Below are 25,433 nucleotides of genomic sequence, written 5' to 3'. Positions count from 1 at the left end.
TAAGGTTTCACCTGGTGCTTTTATGTGCATCTCTCCTGTGACATCTTCATGGCGTATTGCCAAAGTCCTAAGTTTACTTGGCCTATTCAGGTTAAGTTTTTGACCCTGCCTTCAACCCTACAAATAAACATTTATCACTGAATTTTATTTGCAAGCATCTGCCTGATTCTATCCCATTATATAGTACAGGAAATGCATTAAAATATAACAATTTGATAAATAGCAGCAAAAATTTAAGATGTTACAAACAAAATCCCCTTATATTCTATGACGTGACCCAAAAAAAGTATTAAATCGCCTGACCTTCGATGTCTGGAACAGACTTTTAAAAATTACATGATATTCCAGAAAACCCAGGACCCCTGGGAACCCTGTATTTTGTTTTCGGTCTTCCACCTTACCTTCTCTCCCTTTGTGCCTTGTCTTCCTTCTGGCCCTGGCCTACCCATACGCCCCTGTAACAAGCAGACACGTTAAGAAAGCCCAAGGGAAGTGTGTGTGTGCGCGCGTGTGTGCGTGTGTGCGTGCGTGAAGATGAAGCTTACACAGTCAGAATCACAATAAGAGGAGCTTTTGAGCAAGAAAACACTGCGTTTCAACATATTTTAGGCTTGGATCTGGGGCATTAGTAATTCAGGTTGTCATCTTACATTAATGCACTTACTGTCTGATCTTTAGCTTGCCAGCAAGTTGTTTTGGAAGTTTAACATGTGACTGCTTTTGCTGTACATGCTGACTGTAAAGCTACTCAATCAAATATCTTTTTGTACTCAGTGCCCTCTACAGTATGCAGGTTTTGAATGTTGCTCTGGTTATGAATGTTAAATAAACCTTTGTGCACTGACCTGAGGTCCTGGTTGTCCTGGTGGCCCCTGAGCTCCTGATTCTCCTGGGTGCCCCTGGGGAGACAGGAGTGGTAATAAGATAAATAATTTGAAAAGTCTCACAAAAAAACCTGCTATATTATTGTGATCTATGAGTGCACAAATACATTGAGCAAACAAGCAAACAAACAAAAACCCTGAAGTGATTCTGTGACTATCAAACAGTTTAAGCATGTCCCTCAGGGATTGACAGAAACAAATGCAAAATTAAATGGGCTGTACCTCTGGACCAGGGAGTGCAGGGGGTCTTTGAATCCCTGGTAGGCCGTCAGCCCCCTACATGTTTAGATCTAATTATTAACACTGCATGAGACACCATTTATAAAGTGGGATTTTTAGAGTCTTAATAATAAATAGCAATGACAGTGCCTAATGGGGATTTCTTACTTGTTCTCCTGTTTCTCCTTGTTTTCCTGGATCTCCATTCTCTCCAACTGGGCCCAAAAAGCCTTTAGGGCCTGTGTTGCCTTTAGGACCCACAGACCGTGCACTGCCCTGCGTCCAAAACAATTACATAATAAGAGTATTAAAATGAAAGTGTTCTGGTAAGACGGAAACGTTATACAAGCAGTGACCGGGCATGAGGTGCTGACATGTGGTCCCGGCTTCCCTGGGTCTCCTCTCACTCCCGTTATGCCCTTTGCTCCCTGGTGTAAACACAGAAAGATATCCAAGATAACTAAGCTAATCTATAAGATTCTGAATACATTACTGGGAAATAATTCCCGAAGACACAAATAAAAATATTCTATTTGTTTAGATTTTAAAGGAAGAAGATCATACATCTTTCATTTTTTTTTATATTCCTAATATCTACTGCAGTTTTAATACCCGAAGTCCAATATTTCCTGTTATGCCAGGCGTGCCGGAAGGCCCAGTCTCCCCCTGTGTGAAGGAAGGTGAATACATTTACATTACATGCTAGAAATACACAAACCCGGGCTAAGAAGCTACATAAATGTCAACCCATTTCAATACCTTCTCCCCTGGAAGTCCACTGGCCCCTACTAGCCCTGTTGGTCCCATCCCACCCTTGGTAAAATGAAAGAGGGTCAGCTGCAATTATCAACCACGTAATCAAAATTGCTGGTTAATCATACTGATTGTTAAGTTTAAATGCAAAATTCTAATTGGTGCAGAATTCAGAAATTCTACTCACTTGTAGTCCTTTTAACCCAGTAGGTCCTATGGCACCCATAAAACCTGGCTCACCCTGAACACAAGGCAGACAAAAGTATCTCAACAAGAACATACAATACCACAGTTCTGTGATAGAAAAAGAAAACTATTTACAATATGAAAGAGGCCTTTTCTGGATGGGACAGTGTCACAGATGAATACATGAATACAACTAAAAAGGGGAATTGCTGAGTAAAACGCTATGAACTGTTTTGGTCTCACAAGATGACCGAGGTTGCCCTTGTCTCCTTTGGGTCCACGCTCTCCTTTATCCCCTGGGGCACCCCAGGGCCCCTCTAAAGCAGAGAATCCTAGAGGGCCTGTATCACCCTAAAAAAGAACACCACCAACACCAATATTTGATAAATTGATTAATAAGATATATGTATATTATAGAGTATGGTGCATGATTTTGTTTTTAAAAACTATGCGTTTGTCTTTAAAAATGGGTTAAATGGTTCACCTTTTCTCCTTTAGGTCCAGGATCACCAGCTATTCCAAACTGACCAACAGCTCCCTTGACAGAAAATTGGAAACAGTTGTTGTATTTGCCAAAGCAGGTGCAGATTTACTATGAGAAGGTGTGTAGTTGTTAACTGATGAAAAGCCCAACCTCTTTGCCCGCTGGCCCAGGTGAACCCTGCAGCCCTTTTAAACCTTGTGGACCAACATCTCCTTTCTGGCCCTGAGGGCCCATGTTACCACATGAACCTCTTTCGCCCTACAAATCATCCATGGACACATAGAAGCAATGAGGAACCTCACTGTCCAGCACTTCTGTGGTGCAATCATGATTATAGCTTCATATATGTAAAATATATAAAGAACACATTTTGCCAGGCAATATCTATCACCTGACCTGATCTCCTTTCCTCCCTGATAGCCCGCCTGGCCCCACTATTCCTGGTGGACCCTGAGAAACGCAGATCCAGAGAACACTGAGACGTCGTATATTCTTGAAATGAGACAATTTCCACATTACTGTATATTCACTTCAGTAAACACTTTCCCTGCTTGATGTTTTCCATTGGCTCATTGGAGCAATGGATGGTTGGAAACCCAGCTGGAGTCTGGCCAAAGGTGCACTACAGCCACCCCAATGCAGACTCTAAACTTTCTAGAAAGGATCTGACCTGTTGACCTTCCAATCCTGCAGGCCCGAAATCACCAGGAGCACCCGGCATTCCCTGTGAGTTAACACACACACACACGGTTTCATGTAGATATTTCAAGCAGAATATACCTCACAAGACACAGGCTGTAAGCTCTTAGCTCTCTCTGACCTTCTCTCCTCTCTCCCCAACTGGTCCTGGTAATCCATTTACACCCTCAGGGCCCTGGGGAGAAATAATGAGCCAGTTTTTGCCTACACACTGTAAGAACATTAGCACTAAAAGAGAGTTTAGTGTCCCATCTTAATCGAGCATGGCAGAAATTTAATAAAGATGTTCTCCACTGCATCTCAAAATTTACAATCTTTACATGAGCACAGGACTTACTGGAATACCTGGAGGCCCATTTGGGCCTGGACCTCCTGAACTTCCTTTACTGCCATGAGGTCCTGGTCTTCCAATAGGCCCATTCATTCCCTGAAGCCCTGGATGGCCCTACATCAGAAAGAGTGACATTTCCTAGCAGACAGGTAAAATTGAAATAACAGTTAAGGTCCAGTCTAACTAAAACTTACAGGTACTCCATCCATTCCTTGAGGTCCAGGATCTCCTCGTCTGCCCTGAGGAGATAAGACATGCACATAGAACATGAAGAGGATGAAAGAAGAGATGCTAGTGTTTTCATTCGCCCATCTACATTATGGGAAATCAAACCACAGTGAACAAACAGTCATGTCAGAGGTTCTTATTTTATTATTCAAACATTAAATTTATATTTTAGATTTATGGCATTTGGCAGATGCTCTTATCCAGAGAGACTTACAGTTATGTGCAAAATAATAGCAGTCTAACATCACTAATGTATTTAATTACTGATTTTGGCAGAAAAGCTAATACAACATGGGAAAAAATTCATGACTAGGTGTGGCCGAGTAATGGGCAACTAACAGAATCAAGTCATGACATTCACGCTGCTAATTGGGTTTTCATTTAATGAAAGGGGCGTGTTCAAATTAATAGCAGTGTGGAGTTCAATTATTGAGGTAATTCATTCTATGAAGAAACAGGTGTCAATTATGGCCCTTATTTAAAGAAGGAGGGCAGCAAATGTTGTACCTGCTGGTTTTAGCCCTTGCTCAGTGAGTAAAATGGGTCGTTCCAGACATTGTATCGAAGGAGAAAGAACTTTGATCAAGAAGTTGATTGGCTGCTCAGCTAAAATGATCTCAAATGCTTTAAAACGGCAAACAAAACCCGAAACACGTAGTAGGAAAATAAATAATACCATCCGCGTAGATCATAGAATAACAAGAATGCAAAGAAGCATCCAATGATCTTCAGTTACCTGTGAGTACTGCAACAATCAGAAGACGCCTACATGAAGCCAAACTATTTGCAAGAAACCCTCATAAAGTACCATTGCTGAAAAAAAGATGTGTTGAAAAGGTTACAGTTTGCCAAAGAACACATTGACTGGCCTAAAGAGAAATGGTGCAACATTCTACGGACAGCTTAGAGCAAGATTGTTCTTATTGGGTCTAAAGGCCAGTTTGTGAGATGACCCATAAACACTGAATTCAAGCTAAAGTACACTGTCAAGACTGTAAAACATTGAGGTGCAAGCATAATGGTTTAGGGATATTTCTCATCCTTTGGAGTCAGACCCATTTTTTGCATACCAGGTACCATGGACCAGTTTGAATATATCAAAATACTGGAAGAGGTCATGTTGCCTTATGCTGAAGAAGAAATGCCCTTGAAATGAGTGTTTCAGCAGGACAACGACCCCAAACACACCAGCAAGTGGGCAACATCCTGGTTCCAGACCAACAAGATTGATGTTATTACGTGGCCAGACCTTAAGATCCCCAGACCTCAATCCGATTGAAAATTTGTGGAGTGACATCAAAAATGCTGTTTTTGATGCAAAACCCAAGAACACAGAAGAACTGTGGAATGTAGTCCAGTCAGAATATCTGTTCACAGGTGTCAGATGTTAGTTCGACTCCATGCCACACAGATGTAAAGCAGTTATCAGAAATAAAGGTTATACAACTAAATATTAGTTCAGTGATCAACAAAAAAGCTAAATCTGTAAACAACTTTCAGTTTATACTGTAAATATTTGAGTTTGTACATGAAAATGAAGACACTGCTATTTTTTTGAACAGCCCATTGATTTTTTTGTTCATGTTTTCATTTGGACTTGAATGTGCAGTGCTCCCAGTGCCTTTGTGTATATGGAAATAAATGCTATTATGAGGATTGAGCTTTTCTCAGTTGTTTTAAACACACTGCTATTATTTTGCACATAACTGTACATATTTATCCGTATCGCAGTATATAAGCTCACTCGGAACTGAATCTATGACCTTGGTATCACCATCAGCATGTTCTACCTCTCAAAGGTGAGCTACAGGAGTACAAAACAGTTTCCAAACTCTCCCACCTGGTGTCCTGGAGGGCCTCTTTCACCAGCTGGACCAGGGTTGCCCTGGAAACAAAGATCACAGAAACAAAATGGTTCATACATGTTCATACATGTACATTTTGTCCACAGATGTTGAGAAGATATAACACCTTACAGTCTACCGTATGTTCCACATGGTTCAGTTAAACAGATTATGTCTTAAGAATAATGATTAGTTCCGAGTTTGTATAACACATTCTCAGTAAAAATGATACACAATTACTGGAAGTCCAGGTTTTCCACTGTGTCCTGTGAGTCCTTTCACACCAGGCTCCCCCTATGAGAAATACATGGTTTAGTTGATAAACATCATCATTTATCAATTGATAGACATCTTTTATTCTGAATATAAATCTTTCAAAGATTGGTAACCATAGAGCTGGTTTAAGCACATGTTATAACACAAGCCATAAAGATGATGTTAAAGTGAATATTCTGCACGCTATGTGTATTCACCCATTCTCCCATGTGACCTTGTCTTCCTCGCATGCCTGTGGTTCCAGAGAAGCCCTTCATAGGCAGGCAGAAAAAGTGTAAACCAATTAGCAGCTTTGAGATTTAAGTTGATATAAGCAAAAACAGTCTAGTAACTGCACTCAGTGGCCAGTTTACTTGGCAGAATTAGGCACAACAGAACCTACACTGTGCAGAACCTGGAGCAAGCACTATAGGTTAATGGTAGTAGCTTGAGATAATGTGAGCTTTGGCACATTGCACTGCTGGATGTATTAATTTGTAAAGAGACAGACTGTGGCTAAAGAGGCATGGCCTTCTCATGATCAACAATGATGCTTAGATAGAGCATTATGCTAAATGAGCTATTTGGACAAAGAGGCCCAAAGCAAGCCAAAAGATCTTACAGAACTATACACCACTGGCAGTATGGATACATAGATTCATGCTGTTTACACGAAATTCTGATCCTAATGTGTATTCAACTGAAGAAACAGATTAATCCGGCATTTTTCCAGCTTCAGTCATCCAGCTTTGGTGATCATGTACCTACTGTGGTTCTACGCTTGTTTATCATGTTCTTCACCTTAAACTCTACAGGCTATAGTGTGTGAAAATCCAAGGAACATCTGGGATCTAGCACCAACAATCTCACTGTAGTCAAAGCTGCTTGGGTCAGATGTCTTAACATTACAGATATTTGGTCCAATACCAAATAAACCACTTGGCGATGTCTACATGCTAAACATACTGAGCTATAATTATATGCCAAGGAGCAGGCTATTTGCCTTAACAAGCAGGTGTTCATAATAAATTAGCCACTGAATGTGTATCTCTATGATTACACATTATTTGTTTATTCATTTTAATATGAGCATCATATGCTAAGTCATATGACCCTGAAAAGTTGTGTGTGCATGATGGGTCTACTGGAATCAGTCAGGGCAAAACAATACTTTCTTTTCATTTGTGTCAAATGTTCCTTTTAAAAACACATCACTGCTCTCTGTACTTATTGGTACAAATGGTCCTCCTTACACACCCTTACACATGTTTATAGATTCCATATCATTATATTTCTTGCATTATTATATTGTGTCACTTGTCCTTTTCTTTTGTTTGTTTTTCATTTTTTTCTTCTTTAAGCCTTGTTTAGTCAGTTTCATCTGGTTTTCTTTGTTGGGTAATTCTTTGAGTGTGTGCTTATGTATGTACCTCTCAAGTGGCTTTTGCTGCTTGCCAGGCTGCTATTGTAAATAAGAATGCATTTTAATGACTTGCCTGGTTAAATTAAAGGGTAAATAAAAATGTGCCGTATTGTGATTCTTTGAGCTGACCCAAAAGGTTCATTTAATTGACAAGTGGCTACCCACATAGCCACAGGCTATTCTCCAACCAAACTCACTGCCTTTTTTTTTTTTTTTTTTACTGCCCAGTCTGTGGAATTGGATTGCTCACCAGCCTGTATAAACGTTAAATTACATATGATCAGCATGCCACAGGGTGACTCACAGAATATTGGAGGCAATTTATTACAGGGTGTCTCACCACGAGCTGGATTCACAACCCTGACCATGTATACAGGGCACCTGTATGAACTGAATGAGCTGCATAAGATGATAAGTGCCAAGCAGCTAGGGAGCTTGAAAAACCAAACCAAAGATTCATATGCAAAACAGCAGGCTCAGTGGGGAGCTACCACTATCAGGGGTTGGGTAACTAGTTATGGAACTTCCCCAATGAGTAAGCCAAAAGGCCCAAGGCAAGGTTTGAGCCAATGCTATTGGGGTTACTAATGCAGCATGAGAGAGTTCAACGGAAACAACCAAGGCTGTCCGGGGGAAGCATGGTTAACGAAAAGGGAGTGCAAAAGGAAAACTAAAACTGCTCAAAGATTTCCCACTGCAGCAGGTGGAAGGCTAAAGAAAGAAAGAAGGGAAAGCCAGAGAAATTGCTAGTGAATGTGAAGCCTGGCAAGGGGTTGAGGGAACTTGACAGGGAAAAATTCTACTGGAAGCTGTAGAGAATCTGAAGGGGTGAGAGAAAATATAAAGACCCAAGAGAGTCCTGAGAGTCTGTCATCTGACAGAACATTCAACGAAGACTGAGTACCAGAGAGCTTGTGAACTGCTCTTAAGTAGACAGGAGAACAGGCATGGCTAATTTCTCAGTTACTCTGGAGCCACCACGTGCCAGCCTCTATGTTTGTCTGAAGGTGTTCTAGCAGGTTTCCCAACCCTGAGCCAAACCCTTACACAATTGTTTAAAAAATTACCTTGCCTACATACTATTTGGTAATTGTGAGATTGAATATTGAATATGTTTGGTTAAAATGTATCGAAAACAAAAAACCATGTGATGTGTGGCTTTTGTACATGGATTGGTGTTATTGCAGCTTTCTTAAATCTCCAATCCAGGCAGAGAATAATTAAATTTCCTTGGGCAATGCATAAAACAATTTAAAAATCTGTATACAAGACAGAAAATCATTTAAAATTGTGTAGTGTTACATATTGCTTGGTCTCACATGCATAATAAACTGCTGGTAAATGAGCATCCCTCTTGCCAACCAAATCCCCTTTTCCCATAGATCCCTGCAGAAGTAGCACTTACATACATGCCAACAGCACCCTGAGGGCCCATTGTTCCTGGCTTCCCAGGGAAACCCTGAGAGAACCAAAACAAACACACACACACACACACACACACACACACACACACACACACCCACACACCCCCACACACACCCCCACACACTCACACTCACACACACACACACACACACACACACACACACACACACACACACACACACACAGGTAAATATCTAGTCAAGTGCACAAAATGTCTAAAGATAAGCAAAAAAGCACAAAATCAGTCACCCTCATGCCTAGAGGCCCTGGACTTCCCCTTTCTCCCTCTCGTCCAGGTGAACCCTATCACAAGAAAACTCATTAGCTACACGAAAAGTTCATAAATCAAGAGATATCCCTAAAGTCTATGCGAGTTTTTCTATCTGATTCCAATTACAGTTAAATACAGTGAAAACTTCCGAAAGATGGGTGTATAACTTAGACAAAAACATTAACAGCCTAACAGTTTTGGTTTCTATTTATATGCAGTTTGGGGGCATTCCTGTGACATATGGGCAAGGGACACAACAAAATTATAACTGAAAAATGCTGACAGATTACCACTATATCTGTTTAAATGTATGTAGACAGGAATGGCTTACCATTCTATAAAAATGTTTAAGACAGATTGAAATGTAACACGCTAATTCTCAGTTAGCTCACTGATGAATGGATGGCATGTCAGGATCTTAGCATCTCTGTACTCTAACATGCATGATTAAGGTTTTATGGCTAATTTCAATTCCATGATTGTTCCCCAAACCTTTCACAACCTCAGAACAAAGGATATATTACAGCCTCCATATTGTCCTTCTGCTGATCATATTATCAAATGATTTCAGTGATGCAATAAATCAATCATCATGTGCATCAGCACAAACATGTATTTTCTGAACCTCAAATTGACCTTGCATTCCCTAAAAACTAATTAACTCTGGATTTAGTTGTCCATGACTAAACACGTTCACATAAGTCCTAAATATGCTAGCCAAAAAGTAAATGATATATAATGTAAATGGGCACCACCTGTTCATTGCTAGTAAACTGCTTGCAAGCAATTTGCATGGGTGTCATTTCATTGCTTGTGCATTTTAGCTCTCATTATTGTTCATTATTAACTTATCCAAAATCTAGTAATACTGCCAAAAGTCCCCACACCCCAAATAATCCCACCCCCAAAATCTAAATAAACATTAGGAAAGATAGCTCACAGAAGGTCCTGGTGGTCCATCCAGACCAATCACTCCAGGTATGCCTGGAAAGCCCTGATGAACAATAAGAAGTCACACACAAGAGTTAAAGATCATTACCAAGATTTGTGTGTGCTTATGTATGTGTGATTTTTTTTTGTAATGTGTGCACATCTGCATGCATGCACGCATGCAAATGTGTGTGTCATTGTTGCTGACAGTGAGGATTACATTTCCTGTACCTCATGTTGCTATGAGGCATCTCAAGCCCCTAGCATATGTAGGAGTACATTTAAGGTCAGAAAATTCTTAAAATAGCTGGCTCTTTGGAAACCTTTTACTAAATCATTCAAATCATATATTATCCACTATCAAACACTGCCACTTGGTTTTATTTACTTTGTATCAATGGCTCAGACTCAAGAATCCTATTAGGATAGAACCTATTTTATCACGTGTTGCATGTACGGAGCTTAAGGGATAGCTTGATGATTAATGATTGATATGTTCATTAAGGAAAAGCAGTAAAAAAACTGCTGGGATCTGTGGCTGATGCTGTGGCTGAATTGAATGGTTGATGGTTGTAATGATTTCTTTTGAAGGCAGATCTGTTTTGACGGCATTTTATTCACCATTAGCCCTTTCTCTGCTGCGCTACCCATAGCACCTTGGGGACCCTGGAACACAGGAGAAATCCATAAGAACATACATCTGCACTGCCTTAAATCAAGCAGGATATTGTAGCTTCAAAGCATTGATGCAGTGGACTGGGCCTCTTCGTGCCATTACAAGGTTATGCGCCCTGTAGGCAAAGTTCTAGCATGTAGCTTAGCACAGCTAATGCTGTTGGATCACTACGAGAAAGGGAAGGTAATGGTTAACACTTCCTTATATCCTTAATCATCTGAAGTCACAGTTATAGCCAGGGACATTATAAAGTGTGTTACATTATAGTTATTTCTCACTCATAGCTCATAGAAACAAATGGAGAAATCCAAATTTTTCAGTCGGTATCATAATTCTGTGTCCATGTCTGAAGTTTGAAGAAAGGTTATCTTTATATACTGTCTTATTTTGCTAGAAAGTTACAGATTTGACGGCATTGTCTGTTTTTTTTTAATTGAGCTACAAGAATGAGAAAAATGTTTTATTACACAAAAGCAGTAACTGTGATTTCAGGGGTCAACACATACCCAGTCCCCTGTCCATTCCATCTACTGTTCATTTAAAAAGTTGGGCAGGCAGTGATCATGGTATTAGAATATAGAACGGGAACCTGTGTACCAGGCTTTCCTTCAGGTCCCATTGCTCCTGGAGGGCCTGGTACTCCCTGAAATGTCAAGGGAAAAGGAGTTGGACATATCATATTTCCGTACTTTGAGGTGCCCCCAAAGTTTGGGTGCTGAAAACTGATTCTCTGCTTGTTTCAGATTCTTACCGGTGGTCCGGGCATACCAGCATGACCTCTTTGTCCTGTACGCCCCTAAAGTAGAGACAGATATCCACAGTTTGGTCAGTCGGAATGCTGCATCATACTATGTATCTGTCAAACATAAACTGAAATTAAATATAATAAATACTGAAATTAAATATTAAACTGATTGAATATTTCTACAACTATTGCATTATTGCATTTAAATGTCGCAGTATTGTTAGAAAAACAGGATTAGCTGTAGTCGTAGATCTGTCCTACCTTCGGTCCTCTGGGTCCTGGTTTCCCCTGATGACCATCTGGGCCCTTGTTCCCCTTTAGCAAAGTTATGGTAAACATTTAGAATGGACTTTCACATTGATACTTTTTTAACAAAAATATTTTTAAAAAATAGTTTGATAGTACAGAATAAGATGCACAGAGCAAGAGACTACAGAGTTAGATAGTACAGAGTAAGATGTATTAGAACCTTAATGTCTTTTATTCATTCATTCGTTCGTTTGTTTGTTTGTATGCTTGGATGGGTCAAGACAAGAAGGCCGGTCATGTTTGCATATTTCCATTCAAAATCCTACCAAGATGCAATTAAGGAGAGGAGATGTTTAAGTTAACACGCCAATAATGGTAGCGCTGTACTCGTCTGACCTTTGACCCCTCGTTTCCTGTTCGGCCCTGTCCACCTGCCTCTCCATCTTCTCCCTGAGAGAGAGAGAGAGAGAGACAGAGAGAGAGAGAGAGAGAGATAGAACATGCACTCAAAGCCAATATAATACATTAATGTGATTTAATTTGGATAAATGAATTGGCTGGTGAGACAATTATGCAGTACTGTCAAAGCCATTCAAACATAGCAAATAGCATTTCGCTCTTACTTTTATGTCAGACTATTCTATGGCATGTACCTGGATCCCCCTGAGGCCAGGCTGACCTTTGACCCCGGTGAAACCAGGAAAACCTGTGGGCCCCTGCTCTCCTTGAGGACCCTGCATCCCTGGGGCCCCTGTAGCACCCTGTGTTGTAGACGAAGAGAAAATCAGAAACTCTTTGTTATCACATTACTCCAGAACACAAACCCATCTGCTCTCTACATCATAAGGGCCGAAGATGGAGATGGAGGTGAGCAGATTGCAGGCTTGCTGCAGGTTCTTAAAAGTAACACTTACTCTGTCACCCTTCGGCCCTGCTTGCCCCTTGTCACCATAAGGCCCTCTCTTCCCCTTGTGAAACAGTCCACACATCAAACATTTGTAAGGAACCAAATAGTCTGTCATTTAGTAAACAAGGCAAGAACAGAAATACAGACTTTCTGACAGCAGGGAAAAAAATACAGCATGTGTAAGCATTCACGTTCACTAACCTGCCATTACGGATGTCAGAAATACTAATCGCACATAACAGAAGAAATGAAGCACCAAAGATATGGTCTAACTATTTAAATTAAAAAAAAAAGCAGTCCAAAACTGGAGGAATACACACTGAAATGTTGCACATAGTACAACATAGCATTGTCCCACCTAGTATGAATTAAGTACTTAAACACTTACCCTCTCACCCACAAACCCCTTTGGTCCTTGTACTCCTAATGTACCCTGAAACAATAATTAAAAATGTGAACATGAGATTGGGTCACCTGATCAAGTGCAAGACCTCGTCTATGACATGGTACAAGAGAAGTGGGTATGTGTGGATGATTCTCTGGAAGAAAGAAAGTATGAAAGCACAAACGTTCCACCTGTATAAGTAAAGGGAGCTGCAGTAACTGGTTTCCAGGTACATTTTAAAGCCTTTCCCCAGAGATTTGAAACACTATATGCCAGTAAGGCTTCAGTCAGACTGAATACAGCACTTGACTTCACTGTGGTCATGTTTTCATCTGACCAGTAATTATTAATACAGTCGTCTCCAAACTGATTATGGCAAATGCAGTGGCAGATTTGACAGATGGATCACATCTCGCTGGACTGGGAGAGCAGAGACACTTCAGCCACCCCAAGACTAAACTAGATATGCACCGTGAGACCGGCACTGTATACTCAAACCACAGAAGGCTTGTAAGGCAATGGGCTGGAAGGTCCGCTCCTATATCCTACACCGCATCATAAATCTAATCAGCGCAGTTTTCTCTTTGGAGCTTGTGAATGAAGCCGTCCTTCTGTTTACAGTTGAAACAGATGCTTATTATGTGGAATTAGCAAATTAGCATGGAAAAGCCCAGGTATGTTCCTACAATGGTTCTGAAAATAATACACATTGTGCATTTGTGATCAAAGCATAATCTGTTGGGCAGCATTTAAAGCTGCAGTTTCCCAAGGGCAAGTTCAAATATAAAAGACTAGAAAATTTGTACAATTAAAGAGTGACAATTTAACAGTGACAGTAATATTTTTTCTGGGACTTGGCAGCTACAGTAACACAACAACAATTACTAACACATGATATAATTTTTCAAGTAAAACAAGCTGCTCCCACCGGGGGCCTCAGCAATGTTTATTTAGACAGTGTTAGACCCATTCTCTGATGGCACAAAACAAGAGGTTTTTGTTTTGTATGAGAAGTGTAAGGTGTAAGCCTTCAAAAGAGCTATCAGAACAAGGTGATAGCAGAGCTCCGTGCAGACCTAAAAACGACACTGGCAGGAAAGAGCCATATCATCACAGATGGCTCCGCACTCGAATGCAGCATCATGTCAGTGACACCAGCCTCGGATGAAAGCTCGAACAATGCTTGATGTAAACCACATGGGACAGTTTTCATCTCATATTTTACAATGTCACTGGATAGGCTTTAGACACGACCATATGGCCATCTGCTGGCACAACTCTTGGGGATGTTTATTCTATGAATATGCCACCTGAAGCTCAGACAGAGTATAAAACATCAGGCACTGCTATACTGCGACATCAAACAGTGTCTACAACTGTGAAATCCATCTTATTATAGGGTTAAATATGGCATCAACATATTGCCTGGTGACTTCCAACACGAAAGGAAAAGCCACATGAAACTTTAAATTGGAAAATTGTAATGTCACAAACATGTAAAGATGTTTTGAATAAGGCTTTGGCTTTGGAATGTGTGTCTGAAAAACATGAGAGTGGGTTATGTAGACATATTGAAGGTCTTACCATAAGGCCCTCAAAGCCTGGCTCTCCGCGGAGGCCTGTGGGCCCTACCGGTCCCTAAGAGACACAGAGCCACAGAGGAAAAGTAAGTCAGGGAAATACTTCAGCTTCTCCTAGGTGTAACCAATTTAGTGAATCACATTATAAATGAGGCACAGGTGAGATCAATGGGGTTCAAATGAGATGCCGGGGACTTATTAAAAATTAAAAGAGCAGTGAGAATTCCTATTAAATTTGTTATTTTATTCTGAGGCGTAAAGGTTATTCATGAACAACGTTTATCCATCTTAAGCGTCTTCACAGTGTAGAAAAGGATCTTATTTCTTAGAGAAGGGTGAAATATGCTTACAGGATCGCCTTTTGTTCCAGCTCTGCCTGCTTTTCCTGACCGACCCTGGACACACACACACACGCACACACAGATTCTGATCCACCGGAGCCGTGGGCACCTTGAGGACGTTTCAAGCTCAGCCTCTTGATTTCCTCTGTGGTATCTATTAAGCTCCTGCTGTAATCACTGTACAACACTTGCTGCTCATGGGGATGAGCAATGTTCTGATTTTATGATAACACAATTATCATCAAGAAAGCGGAGCTTCTTTTCTAAACTACCTGTTTCCTTTCTTCTTATGTCATTTACTAATGCATACCTCATTGCCAGTCTTGTTGCCAGTTCTATTCCAGACTCTGCAGGATTTCTGTCTCTGAATTCTAAATAAATTCAGAAATAAGTTCCTCTCTGATGAACCTGTGGCCCCAATTCTATCTGTGGCCCAACACAACGCCTGTACGACCATCTGTATATTTCATACATCTGGATTTAATGTAGAACCGAGTCTGTTTCATCACTGAACTGGAATCTGGTCTTCTAATATAAAAAAAAAAAGGTTTTGCAAATGCAAATGTCATTATTCTAGTAAATTCCATAAGCATGGAAAAAAGCTGTAACTGTTAAAGCATTTTTAAAGCATATTAAATTGTATTTTTTAAGCTTATACACTGCAGTCTGTTCCTCTGTGAAAATGCAGTGTATCAGTGTGCCTTTTGAAGACTCAAGCGGATTGGAACTGAAGTCAAATTTAATGCATCGTGTCTAATTCATAATATTTAAAAAATTCTAAAAAGGATTATTTATTATAAGAAGTTAGGGTACAGTAATCCATTCCTAGCACCAACTGTCAGAAACTGATTCCTGGGTGTTCACTTATCTATGCTTTGCTCTTCCAGCTGTCTGTATTGACCACCTCGAGCCTTCGTAAAACTACTTTATCTATCTTGAGAATTGCTATAAAAATAAACCTGACCTGAACTGAATGGACCTGTGAGCACAGCAGGCTTTGGAGATTTGTCTGTTGACAGTGCAATACTCTGCCTTCACATATCAGCATTGACTTTAATCCCTTAACTGTGGCTTAGAAGTGTAACAGTAACAGTGCATCACCTGTGGACCCTGTCGCCCTGGGGGCCCGATTTGCCCCTCCAATCCCTGAGGGCCCTGGTGATGACAAAGAGATGATGTGGATTTCAGTCATCAAACACTTCTTTTTTCCACCTTTAAAAACTACAAAGACAAAGATCTTTCTGATAGCATCAACACACCTGGGGCCCCGGGGTACCGGCTCTTCCTGGCGGCCCAGGCTCTCCCTGTGAAGTGAAGCAGAGAACCGACTATACAGAGACTGTTTTACATAGACTGCTCTGTGAATGATAGGCTGCAGCACTGGAAGATAGTAGAAAAATTATGATTTAAATAGGAGCACATGTAGACTCACCTGGGAGCCATTTACCCCCTGAGCTCCGACCAAACCAGTGACACCAGGGGGTCCCTAAGTACACATTTCAAATGATAGAATTAGCCATCAGCGAATAAGTCAACTAACACAACCCTCTTGAACGACATACATTTACTGTGTAGTCTAATAAATACATGTACGAAAGAACTTTAACAGTAGTCACTGCACATTTTCATTATCTGGTCTAGGTTTACAACCATCTAGAGCACTGGACACAGTTTGAATCACTGTGTGGAAAAAAATGTCTCGTTAATATATCGATGAGATGACTTACTGGAGCACCTGGTGGCCCCGGTGCACCAGCTGCTCCATCATCCCCCTGTATAACAGACAAAATCATTACATCTATCCAGCAAATGAAAGAACGTAGACAATACGTAAGGTGCACCACATTCGTTACGTTTAGCTGTTCTGTGTTTTGAATTGAACTGTATTTGTGCCATATTGAGACATTTTGGCTTCGCTCACATCTTCCCCTGGGAGTCCTTCTGTTCCTTCCAAACCCCTGATGCCTTGGGGCCCCTGAAGTTATGAACATAATTGTCAGTCATTTCAGGACAAATCTTATCTACCGCTGATTCCATCAAAGCAAAACAGTTTAGTGTACAAACAAGGACAAATCTTTATCATCACTAGTCATTACAGTCTTTTAGAGCTGGTATTATTTATTTAGTTATAACAGCAGTAACAACAACAACAGCAGCAGCACTAGTGAGTGCACAGTGTAAGAGACCTACTTGAGGTCCAACAGGACCAGGTTGCCCAGGGAGTCCTTTAGAGCCCTTTCCAGGCAAATGGCATAATATCCCATCAATTTAAAAAAGGGGGAAAAAAAGCATCATGCAGTAATATATAGCAGTTCTGTAGCCAACCACTAGATGGCAAGAATTTCAAACAATAGCAATCATAAATGCAAACTATGGTGCTAGTGATCTTCGTTTAATATAAAGGAATACATGGCATGGAGCTGTAAAAAAATGATGGCTCAATGGTAATGTTTGCAAGCCTAGTTTTAAAAGATTAGATCTTACTTTCTCCCCGTGCTGCCCCATGTCACCACTGGGACCATCTGCACCAATCACACCCTAAAGAGAGAACAGCATACCTTTCTTTATAGGTAATGGACATTGTGTAAACCCTTATGAATCACTCAGCTTTCCTTTAGCCTCCTCTTACCTCATCTCCCTTTTCTCCAGGTGAGCCAGTTTCTCCTTTATAGCCAGGTGGACCCTGGAGGTCACAACCATATGAGTCACATGAGAGGGTAGGAGATGAAGTAATATAAGTCCTAAGCTTACAGCTACAAGACTGCACTGTCACTCTTAATCGGATCACAGTATAATGTATTCTACATTGCAGCTTAACCTGGCTGAGGATCTTCCTCTACCTGTGGTCCAGGTATCCCAGGAGGCCCCTGCAATCCATTCAGACCTGCTTCTCCATCTTTCCCAGGATGCCCTGCCTTGCCAGGCACTCCCTGTAGACCTGGATCACCCTAAATATGCAACATATGAGGAACAATTTATCCAGAGCACTGAGGATTTCATAATAGCACTCCCCAGTCCCATCTGCCATGTAAAATAAAATGGCTCAAATGACAGATGCCTGGTAGCTGGTTGCTTCCCATATGCAATGAGTGTTGGAAGCTTCTCACATGTAGCATCGTCGTTCCTTTAGGAACCACAGAACTAAGGCTGTTGTAACATGATTAATAGTCTTTATATAATCCATTATATCCCAATTAATTGGAAAAGCACTCCCAGAATAAATTAGAATTGATTAAACAAAACTAGCAAGGGTTTCGACCAGAAAAGAGAAAGAAAGAAAACATGGAAACAAACATCTAAGTTCAAGACATTTCTTCCCTCCTAGGTATGTGAGTGGTAATACTGAAATGTGGAAGCATTTAGGAACCACAGCAACTGAGCCACGATGTGGCAGACCATGTAAAGTTACAGAGCGGGCTCGCCGAGTGCTGAGGTGCATAGTGCGTAAAAGTCGCCGACACTCCCCGGACTCAATAACTGCGAAGTTCCAAAACTCCTTTTGCATTAACATCAGCATAAAAACTTTGTGGTGGGAGCTTCATGGCCTGGATATCCATGGCCGAGCAGCTGCATGCAGCTCACATCACCAAGCACCATGTGGCGCGTTGAATTGAGTGGTGTAAAGCACACCGCCATTGGACTCTGGAGCAGTGGAAATGCATTCTATGACGTGATGAATCACACACTTCTCTATCTGTCAGTCTGATGGACGAGTCTAGTCTGGGTTTGGCGAATGCCAGGAGAATGTTTCCTGCCTGACTGGATTGCACCAGCTGTAAAGTTTGGTGGAGGAGGGATAATGCTATGGAGTTGGTTTTCATGAGTTTGCCTAAGCCTCTTAGTTCCAGTGAAATCATAATGCTTCAGCATACCAAGACATTTTGGACCAGTGTATGCTCCCAACTTTGTAGGAACGGTGTTGGGAATGCTCTTTTGTGTTCCAGCATGACTGTGCCATACTGCATAAAGCAATGTCCATAAAGGCATGGTTGGGTGAGTTTGGTGTGGAAGAACTTGACTGGCAGGCACAGAGCCCTGACCTCAACCCCATCAAACACCTGTGGGATGAACTAGAATTGAAACTGTGAGCCAGGCGCTTGTCCAACATCAGTGTCTGGCCTCACAAATGCTCTTCTGGATGAATGGGCAAAAATTCCCAAAGACACACAGATTCCAAAATCTTGTAGAAATACTTCCCAGAAGAGTGGAAGTGGTTATAGCTGCAAAGGAGGACCAACTCCATTCTAACGACTATGGAGTTAGAATGGGACATCATAAAAGCTCCTATAGGTCTAAGGTTCAGGTGTCACAATACTTTTGTGCATATAGTGTATATCTGTGCATGTATGTGTCTATTGTAATCCTTCAAAATGTTAGATCTATATTAAAACTGGCCAGACTAAAAAATTAGGATGGCGCACTCAATTGAATCCTGCTTACACCAACCGAAACACCCCCCCACCACACACACACACATGCTCGAGTGTATCCATGTAAGGCCACTGTAATTACCCATGAGCAATACTGAACCGCTGCATTTAATCATACAGATAACAGTAGGGAGAATACCGAGTCTGCCTAAAACTCAGATCCAGCAGTATATGGGCCTTGCATCTCAGCCTGACAGTGAAAACAGAACTACACAGACATCATAGCCACAAAACAACACCCACAGGCACGCACACACATCCACATGCTACAAAATAATGTATGACTACAAACAGCTTTCCAGTGTTTCATGTAACATACATAGACAAAAGAGAAAAGACAGCAGAGTTGCATACACTATATTCAAGCTTCAACAGCTTCTTTCTGTTATTGTAGTTTCAGATTTCATTAAGATGGGCCCTACCCAAACCCATAATGAAAATTTCAAACAGTGCAGCTCATGCGTCTGTGGTTAAATATAAGCATTATAGAATGGAATGCATGTTTAGTACCTTTGCCTTCAACCACACAACAAAACACAGACAAATTACATATATGTGCATATGTTAGAAATATACCTCATATTACAAAGAAAATTGTTTGTGCCTGTGATTGAAAGTGTGGCAAAATTACAAAGGAAATGTATTCTATTACCAAATACAATAATTTCTCTCCTCAGTGTGGTATTATCATATGACTATGAAAGTCTTATCTGATCTGGAAGTATAGAAGATGAGAGCCCTGACACTATTAGGAGAGACTCCCTTTCCTTCAGAGAGCAGTGGTAGTCTAGGGAGCAGCTTTTCTTTAAATCACATCTGTCTGTGACACTTTTGATGTAAACTGTAAATTACAGAACATGAGTATATGTCCCAGGGGATTACCATGTCTCCCATGTGCCCTGGCTGTCCCTGTTCTCCAGGATCACCTGGTGGTCCCTGAGCGACAAAAGAGTTGGAGTCATGTACTAAGCTTGGCAGTCCAGGTATTAGATGACTGCTGTTCTTAACCCTTAGATGACAGGATGTGATCTCACCTGTAGGCCTGGTCTGCCAATCTCCCCCTCTGGCCCTGGGGGACCCTGCTCTCTCTACAGGGTCACAAAGAACAGATCAGAGTCAGAGCGAGTATGCGCCCCAAGACCTGGCAATCGTCTGTGCGCCCACAAAACCCATGCACTGTGTTGCATACTTACAGGCCAACCAGCATACAGCAGCTGGAAGAATGAGGTTTGCTGAAAAAGAGGCGGGGGGAGAGAGAGAGAGAGAGAGAGGAAGCTGTGGCTCATTATCATTGAAACCTTCAAAAACTGCTTTTCCATCTTTGCTTTGCCATCTTTGAACTGGACTGTAACTGTATCATCCCGGTTGAGCTCTGTGTCCTTGTTCACTTACTCTCCTCTGGACAGCTTGCAAACATAAATCTCAAAAGCCCACTGCGTCTCACAGTTCATAAAAGCCATGTTCTGCGCATCCAGCACATACCCCTACATAAATGTGGGAGCCAGACACTGTTTCTAGGCTGCTTGAGTGCCCCAGTATCAGCAGGGAGAGACTCCATCGTGCAGAGCGCGAGGCTTGCAGGGGCAAAGCTGATTAATGAGGCCATTATGGGGGGGAAAGAGAGAGAGTGGAAATGAGAGAGAGAGAGAGAGAGAGAATGAGACACAGAGAGAGAGCGATAAAGGGAGAGAGAGCACAAAATCCATAAGCCAGGTGCACCATGAACGCACTGAAGTTGCACCAGTCACACCACAGTCACACCACAGTCACACCACAGTCACACCACAGTCACAGCTGTGCAACTGTGGTGGCTACATGAAAATGCCAAGAGAGATAGAGGGAGGGATAAATGAAGAGGAAAAGGGTGGCTGTGGGACCTGGGGGCCAGGAGCCAAGGTCCAGGGAGTAAGAGCCAATGGCAGGGGACCGCGGCCAAGGTCCAGGGAGTAAGAGCCAATGGCAGGGGACCGCGGCCAAGGTCCAGGGAGTAAGAGCCAATGGCAGGGGACCGGGGCCAAGGTCCAGGGAGTAAGAGCCAATGGCAGGGGACTGGGGCCAAGGTCCAGGGAGTAAGAGCCAATGGCAGGGGACCGGGGCCAAGGTCCAGGGAGTAAGAGCCAATGGCAGGGGACCGGGGCCAAGGTCCAGGGAGTAAGAGCCAATGGCAGGGGCCAGGAGCCAAGGTCCAGGGAGTAAGAACCAATGGCAGGGGCCAGGAGCCAAGGTCCAGGGAGTAAGAGCCAATGGCAGGGGACCGCGGCCAAGGTCCAGGGAGTAAGAGCCAATGGCAGGGGACCGGGGCCAAGGTCCAGGGAGTAAGAGCCAATGGCAGGGGACCGGGGCCAAGGTCCAGGGAGTAAGAGCCAATGGCAGGGGACCGGGGCCAAGGTCCAGGGAGTAAGAGCCAATGGCAGGGGACCGGGGCCAAGGTCCAGGGAGTAAGAGCCATTGGCAGGGGACCGCGGCCAAGGTCCAGGGAGTAAGAGCCAATGGCAGGGGACCGGGGCCAAGGTCCAGGGAGTAAGAGCCAATGGCAGGGGACCGGGGCCAAGGTCCAGGGAGTAAGAGCCAATGGCAGGGGACCGCGGCCAAGGTCCAGGGAGTAAGAGCCAATGGCAGGGGACCGGGGCCAAGGTCCAGGGAGTAAGAGCCAATGGCAGGGGACCGGGGCCAAGGTCCAGGGAGTAAGAGCCAATGGCAGGGGACCGGGGCCAAGGTCCAGGGAGTAAGAGCCAATGGCAGAGGACCGGGGCCAAGGTCCAGGGAGTAAGAGCCAATGGCAGGGGACCGGGGCCAAGGTCCAGGGAGTAAGAGCCAATGGCAGGGGACCGGGGCCAAGGTCCAGGGAGTAAGAGCCAATGGCAGGGGACCGGGGCCAAGGTCCAGGGAGTAAGAGCCAATGGCAGGGGACCGGGGCCAAGGTCCAGGGAGTAAGAGCCAATGGCAGGGGACCGGGGCCAAGGTCCAGGGAGTAAGAGCCAATGGCAGGGGACCGGGGCCAAGGTCCAGGGAGTAAGAGCCAATGGCAGGGGACCGGGGCCAAGGTCCAGGGAGTAAGAGCCAATGGCAGGGGACCGGGGCCAAGGTCCAGGGAGTAAGAGCCAATGGCAGGGGACCGGGGCCAAGGTCCAGGGAGTAAGAGCCAATGGCAGGGGACCGGGGCCAAGGTCCAGGGAGTAAGAGCCAATGGCAGGGGACCGCGGCCAAGGTCCAGGGAGTAAGAGCCAATGGCAGGGGACCGGGGCCAAGGTCCAGGGAGTAAGAGCCAATGGCAGGGGACCGCGGCCAAGGTCCAGGGAGTAAGAGCCAATGGCAGGGGACCGCGGCCAAGGTCCAGGGAGTAAGAGCCAATGGCAGGGGACCGGGGCCAAGGTCCAGGGAGTAAGAGCCAATGGCAGGGGACCGGGGCCAAGGTCCAGGGAGTAAGAGCCAATGGCAGGGGACCGGGGCCAAGGTCCAGGGAGTAAGAGCCAATGGCAGGGGACCGCGGCCAAGGTCCAGGGAGTAAGAGCCAATGGCAGGGGACCGGGGCCAAGGTCCAGGGAGTAAGAGCCAATGGCAGGGGACCGCGGCCAAGGTCCAGGGAGTAAGAGCCAATGGCAGGGGACCGCGGCCAAGGTCCAGGGAGTATGAGCCAATGGCAGGGGACCGCGGCCAAGGTCCAGGGAGTATGAGCCAATGGCAGGGGACCGGGGCCAAGGTCCAGGGAGTAAGAGCCAATGGCAGGGGACCGGGGCCAAGGTCCAGGGAGTAAGAGCCAATGGCAGGGGACCGCGGCCAAGGTTCAGGGAGTATGAGCCAATGGCAGGGGACCGGGGGCCAAGGTCCAGGTCAGCTCGGGAGAACGGTACAGGGGAGAGACAGACACACACACCTGATGAGAAACAGTGAGCATGGAAGATGAAACTCACCCGAAAGACGGCCCAGTCTTCAACCGTGTTCCTCCATAGATAAAGGGTTGGCAGACCTGGTGGTCCTGGGGGTCCTTGGTCTCCTCTGTGACCAGGGTGGCCCTCTGGACCCACACCGCCCTAGGAGCATCACAATAGTGATGAATATTAAAATAACCTTTTTAGAACTATGTAAATTAGTCATAACAATTATAAACAAATGATACCCGATTAAGTAGCAAGAATTACTGTCACGGTATAGCCCCTCCCCACTCAAGTCTGTGTGTGTGTGCGCACGTCTGTGTGTGTGTGTGTGTACGTGTGTGTGTGCACGTGTGTGTGCACGTCTGTATTGACACGGCCCCTTGCGTCGTTCACCTGATCCCTGTTGTGTGTAATTGTCATGCGTGTATTCAAGTCTCGTGTCGTATCGTCAAAGTTGTCAGTGTTTGATCCAAGTAGTCTGTGTTAATACGTGTATGTTTCATGTGTAAATAAAACCCCGCATCCTGCTTAACCCTCGACCGTCACAATTACGTTAACAAAATTAGTCCCAAACACAAATATTCAGATGTAATGACTAGACAATAGGAATACAATATTACGGATATTTGCCCATAGAATGGGTAAAGTAGCCCTAATACTTTCTAAGTAATCTAGCCTTGCAGTAGTTTCACATTCCTTTTGCATGAATTGTTCATGCAAATTCAATGAAACTGTGAATAATGCAGGAATGATCTCCTGCAGTAAAGCGTCTTTAGGCCTCTATCTCAAAGTGACAGCACAGAGACTGGCAGATCAGAGAGTCGATGCTGACTGTGACTGCACAGAGACTGGCAGATCAGAGAGTCGATGCTGACTGTGACTGCACAGAGACTGGCAGATCAGAGAATCGATGCTGACTGTGACTGCACAGAGACTGGTAGATCAGAGAGTCGATGCTGACTGTGACTGCACAGAGACTGGCAGATCAGAGAGTCGATGCTGACTGTGACTGCACAGAGACTGGCAGATCAGAGAGTCGATGCTGACTGTGACTGCACAGAGACTGGCAGATCAGAGAGTCGATGCTGACTGTGACTGCACAGAGACTGGCAGATCAGAGAGTCGATGCTGACTGTGACTGCACAGAGACTGGCAGATCAGAGAGTCGATGCTGACTGTGACTGCACAGAGACTGGCAGATCAGAGAGTCGATGCTGACTGTGACTGCACAGAGACTGGCAGATCAGAGAGTCGATGCTGACTGTGACTGCACAGAGACTGGCAGATCAGAGAATCGATGCTGACTGTGACTGCACAGAGACTGGCAGATCAGAGAGTCGATGCTGACTGTGACTGCACAGAGACTGGCAGATCAGAGAGTCGATGCTGACTGTGACTGCACAGAGACTGGCAGATCAGAGAATCGATGCTGACTGTGACTGCACAGAGACTGGCAGATCAGAGAGTCGATGCTGACTGTGACTGCACAGAGACTGGCAGATCAGAGAGTCGATGCTGACTGTGACTGCACAGAGACTGGCAGATCAGAGAGTCGATGCTGACTGTGACTGCACAGAGACTGGCAGATCAGAGAGTCGATGCTGACTGTGACTGCACAGAGACTGGCAGATCAGAGAGTCGATGCTGACTGTGACTGCACAGAGACTGGCAGATCAGAGAGTCGATGCTGACTGTGACTGCACAGAGACTGGTAGATCAGAGAGTCGATGCTGACTGTGACTGGCCCTGTTCACCTTTTAATAATTAAACATTTAGCACAAGATGTTTGTTGCTCACCTTGTCACCTTTGAGCCCTTGAAAGCCCTCATTGCCAGGACAACCCTAGTGTGAGCAAGAAAACTACAGTATTCAAGCTAGTCTATGATTATTATTATTATTGAAAACATTTGCAATTAAACTTATAGTTACACTGTAAACAATGACCTCTTGTTTAAATGTAAAAAGTAAACATTTTGGTTGCCTTACATTTTTAAAGTTACAAATTAAGTTGCAAATTTTCCCTTTGAAATTCACAAAAATGTCCAAACCAGCCATACATTTTTTTGTCACCTTTTGAGGCAGGGGCAGATGGCAGACTTCATGACATGCTTCACCTCAGAGGTAAAAATACTAAAGCTCTCTCTCTCTCTCTCTCTCTCTCTCTCTCTCTCTCTCTCTCTCTCTCTCTCTCTCTCTCTCTCTCTCTCTCTCTTCTCTCTCTCTCTCTCTCTCTCTCTCTCTCTCTCTCTCTCTGTCTGTCTCTCGTTTTCCCTCTCTTTCTGGATAGCAGTGCATAATCACATCTGTAAGCAC

General features: G+C 43.7%; 1 protein-coding gene across 1 annotated transcript in view; it reads right to left on the bottom strand.

The window, feature by feature from the left end:
* Positions 1–25,433, bottom strand: part of LOC118241509 (uncharacterized) — a 69,388-nt gene that overhangs the window by 8,420 nt on the left and 35,535 nt on the right. Inside the window, exons 8-53 of the mRNA XM_081719382.1 lie at positions 24,918–24,962; positions 23,157–23,276; positions 20,439–20,477; positions 20,280–20,333; positions 20,128–20,181; positions 17,656–17,763; positions 17,445–17,498; positions 17,300–17,353; positions 17,006–17,050; positions 16,737–16,790; positions 16,543–16,587; positions 16,248–16,301; positions 16,075–16,119; positions 15,917–15,970; positions 14,825–14,869; positions 14,479–14,532; positions 12,898–12,942; positions 12,517–12,570; positions 12,256–12,363; positions 11,999–12,052; positions 11,615–11,668; positions 11,360–11,404; positions 11,198–11,251; positions 10,554–10,598; positions 9,943–9,996; positions 8,981–9,034; positions 8,712–8,765; positions 6,102–6,155; positions 5,869–5,922; positions 5,625–5,669; positions 3,751–3,795; positions 3,563–3,670; positions 3,347–3,400; positions 3,197–3,250; positions 2,923–2,976; positions 2,677–2,784; positions 2,527–2,580; positions 2,286–2,393; positions 2,044–2,097; positions 1,863–1,916; positions 1,716–1,769; positions 1,478–1,531; positions 1,272–1,379; positions 1,107–1,160; positions 846–899; positions 402–455 (exon numbers count right to left, since the gene is read on the bottom strand). Coding sequence (XP_081575508.1) covers positions 402–455; positions 846–899; positions 1,107–1,160; positions 1,272–1,379; positions 1,478–1,531; positions 1,716–1,769; positions 1,863–1,916; positions 2,044–2,097; positions 2,286–2,393; positions 2,527–2,580; positions 2,677–2,784; positions 2,923–2,976; positions 3,197–3,250; positions 3,347–3,400; positions 3,563–3,670; positions 3,751–3,795; positions 5,625–5,669; positions 5,869–5,922; positions 6,102–6,155; positions 8,712–8,765; positions 8,981–9,034; positions 9,943–9,996; positions 10,554–10,598; positions 11,198–11,251; positions 11,360–11,404; positions 11,615–11,668; positions 11,999–12,052; positions 12,256–12,363; positions 12,517–12,570; positions 12,898–12,942; positions 14,479–14,532; positions 14,825–14,869; positions 15,917–15,970; positions 16,075–16,119; positions 16,248–16,301; positions 16,543–16,587; positions 16,737–16,790; positions 17,006–17,050; positions 17,300–17,353; positions 17,445–17,498; positions 17,656–17,763; positions 20,128–20,181; positions 20,280–20,333; positions 20,439–20,477; positions 23,157–23,276; positions 24,918–24,962 — 2,769 coding nt within the window. The remainder of the gene's footprint in view (positions 1–401; positions 456–845; positions 900–1,106; positions 1,161–1,271; positions 1,380–1,477; positions 1,532–1,715; positions 1,770–1,862; positions 1,917–2,043; positions 2,098–2,285; positions 2,394–2,526; positions 2,581–2,676; positions 2,785–2,922; positions 2,977–3,196; positions 3,251–3,346; positions 3,401–3,562; positions 3,671–3,750; positions 3,796–5,624; positions 5,670–5,868; positions 5,923–6,101; positions 6,156–8,711; positions 8,766–8,980; positions 9,035–9,942; positions 9,997–10,553; positions 10,599–11,197; positions 11,252–11,359; positions 11,405–11,614; positions 11,669–11,998; positions 12,053–12,255; positions 12,364–12,516; positions 12,571–12,897; positions 12,943–14,478; positions 14,533–14,824; positions 14,870–15,916; positions 15,971–16,074; positions 16,120–16,247; positions 16,302–16,542; positions 16,588–16,736; positions 16,791–17,005; positions 17,051–17,299; positions 17,354–17,444; positions 17,499–17,655; positions 17,764–20,127; positions 20,182–20,279; positions 20,334–20,438; positions 20,478–23,156; positions 23,277–24,917; positions 24,963–25,433) is intronic.

The sequence above is a fragment of the Electrophorus electricus genome, chromosome 8 (assembly GCF_041902795.1).
Source record: "Electrophorus electricus isolate QZ-2024a chromosome 8, ASM4190279v1, whole genome shotgun sequence".
NCBI lineage: Eukaryota > Metazoa > Chordata > Actinopteri > Gymnotiformes > Gymnotidae > Electrophorus > Electrophorus electricus.
The sequence above is the reverse complement of the archived record's forward strand: the minus strand, read 5'-3'. Positions and strand labels throughout refer to the sequence as shown.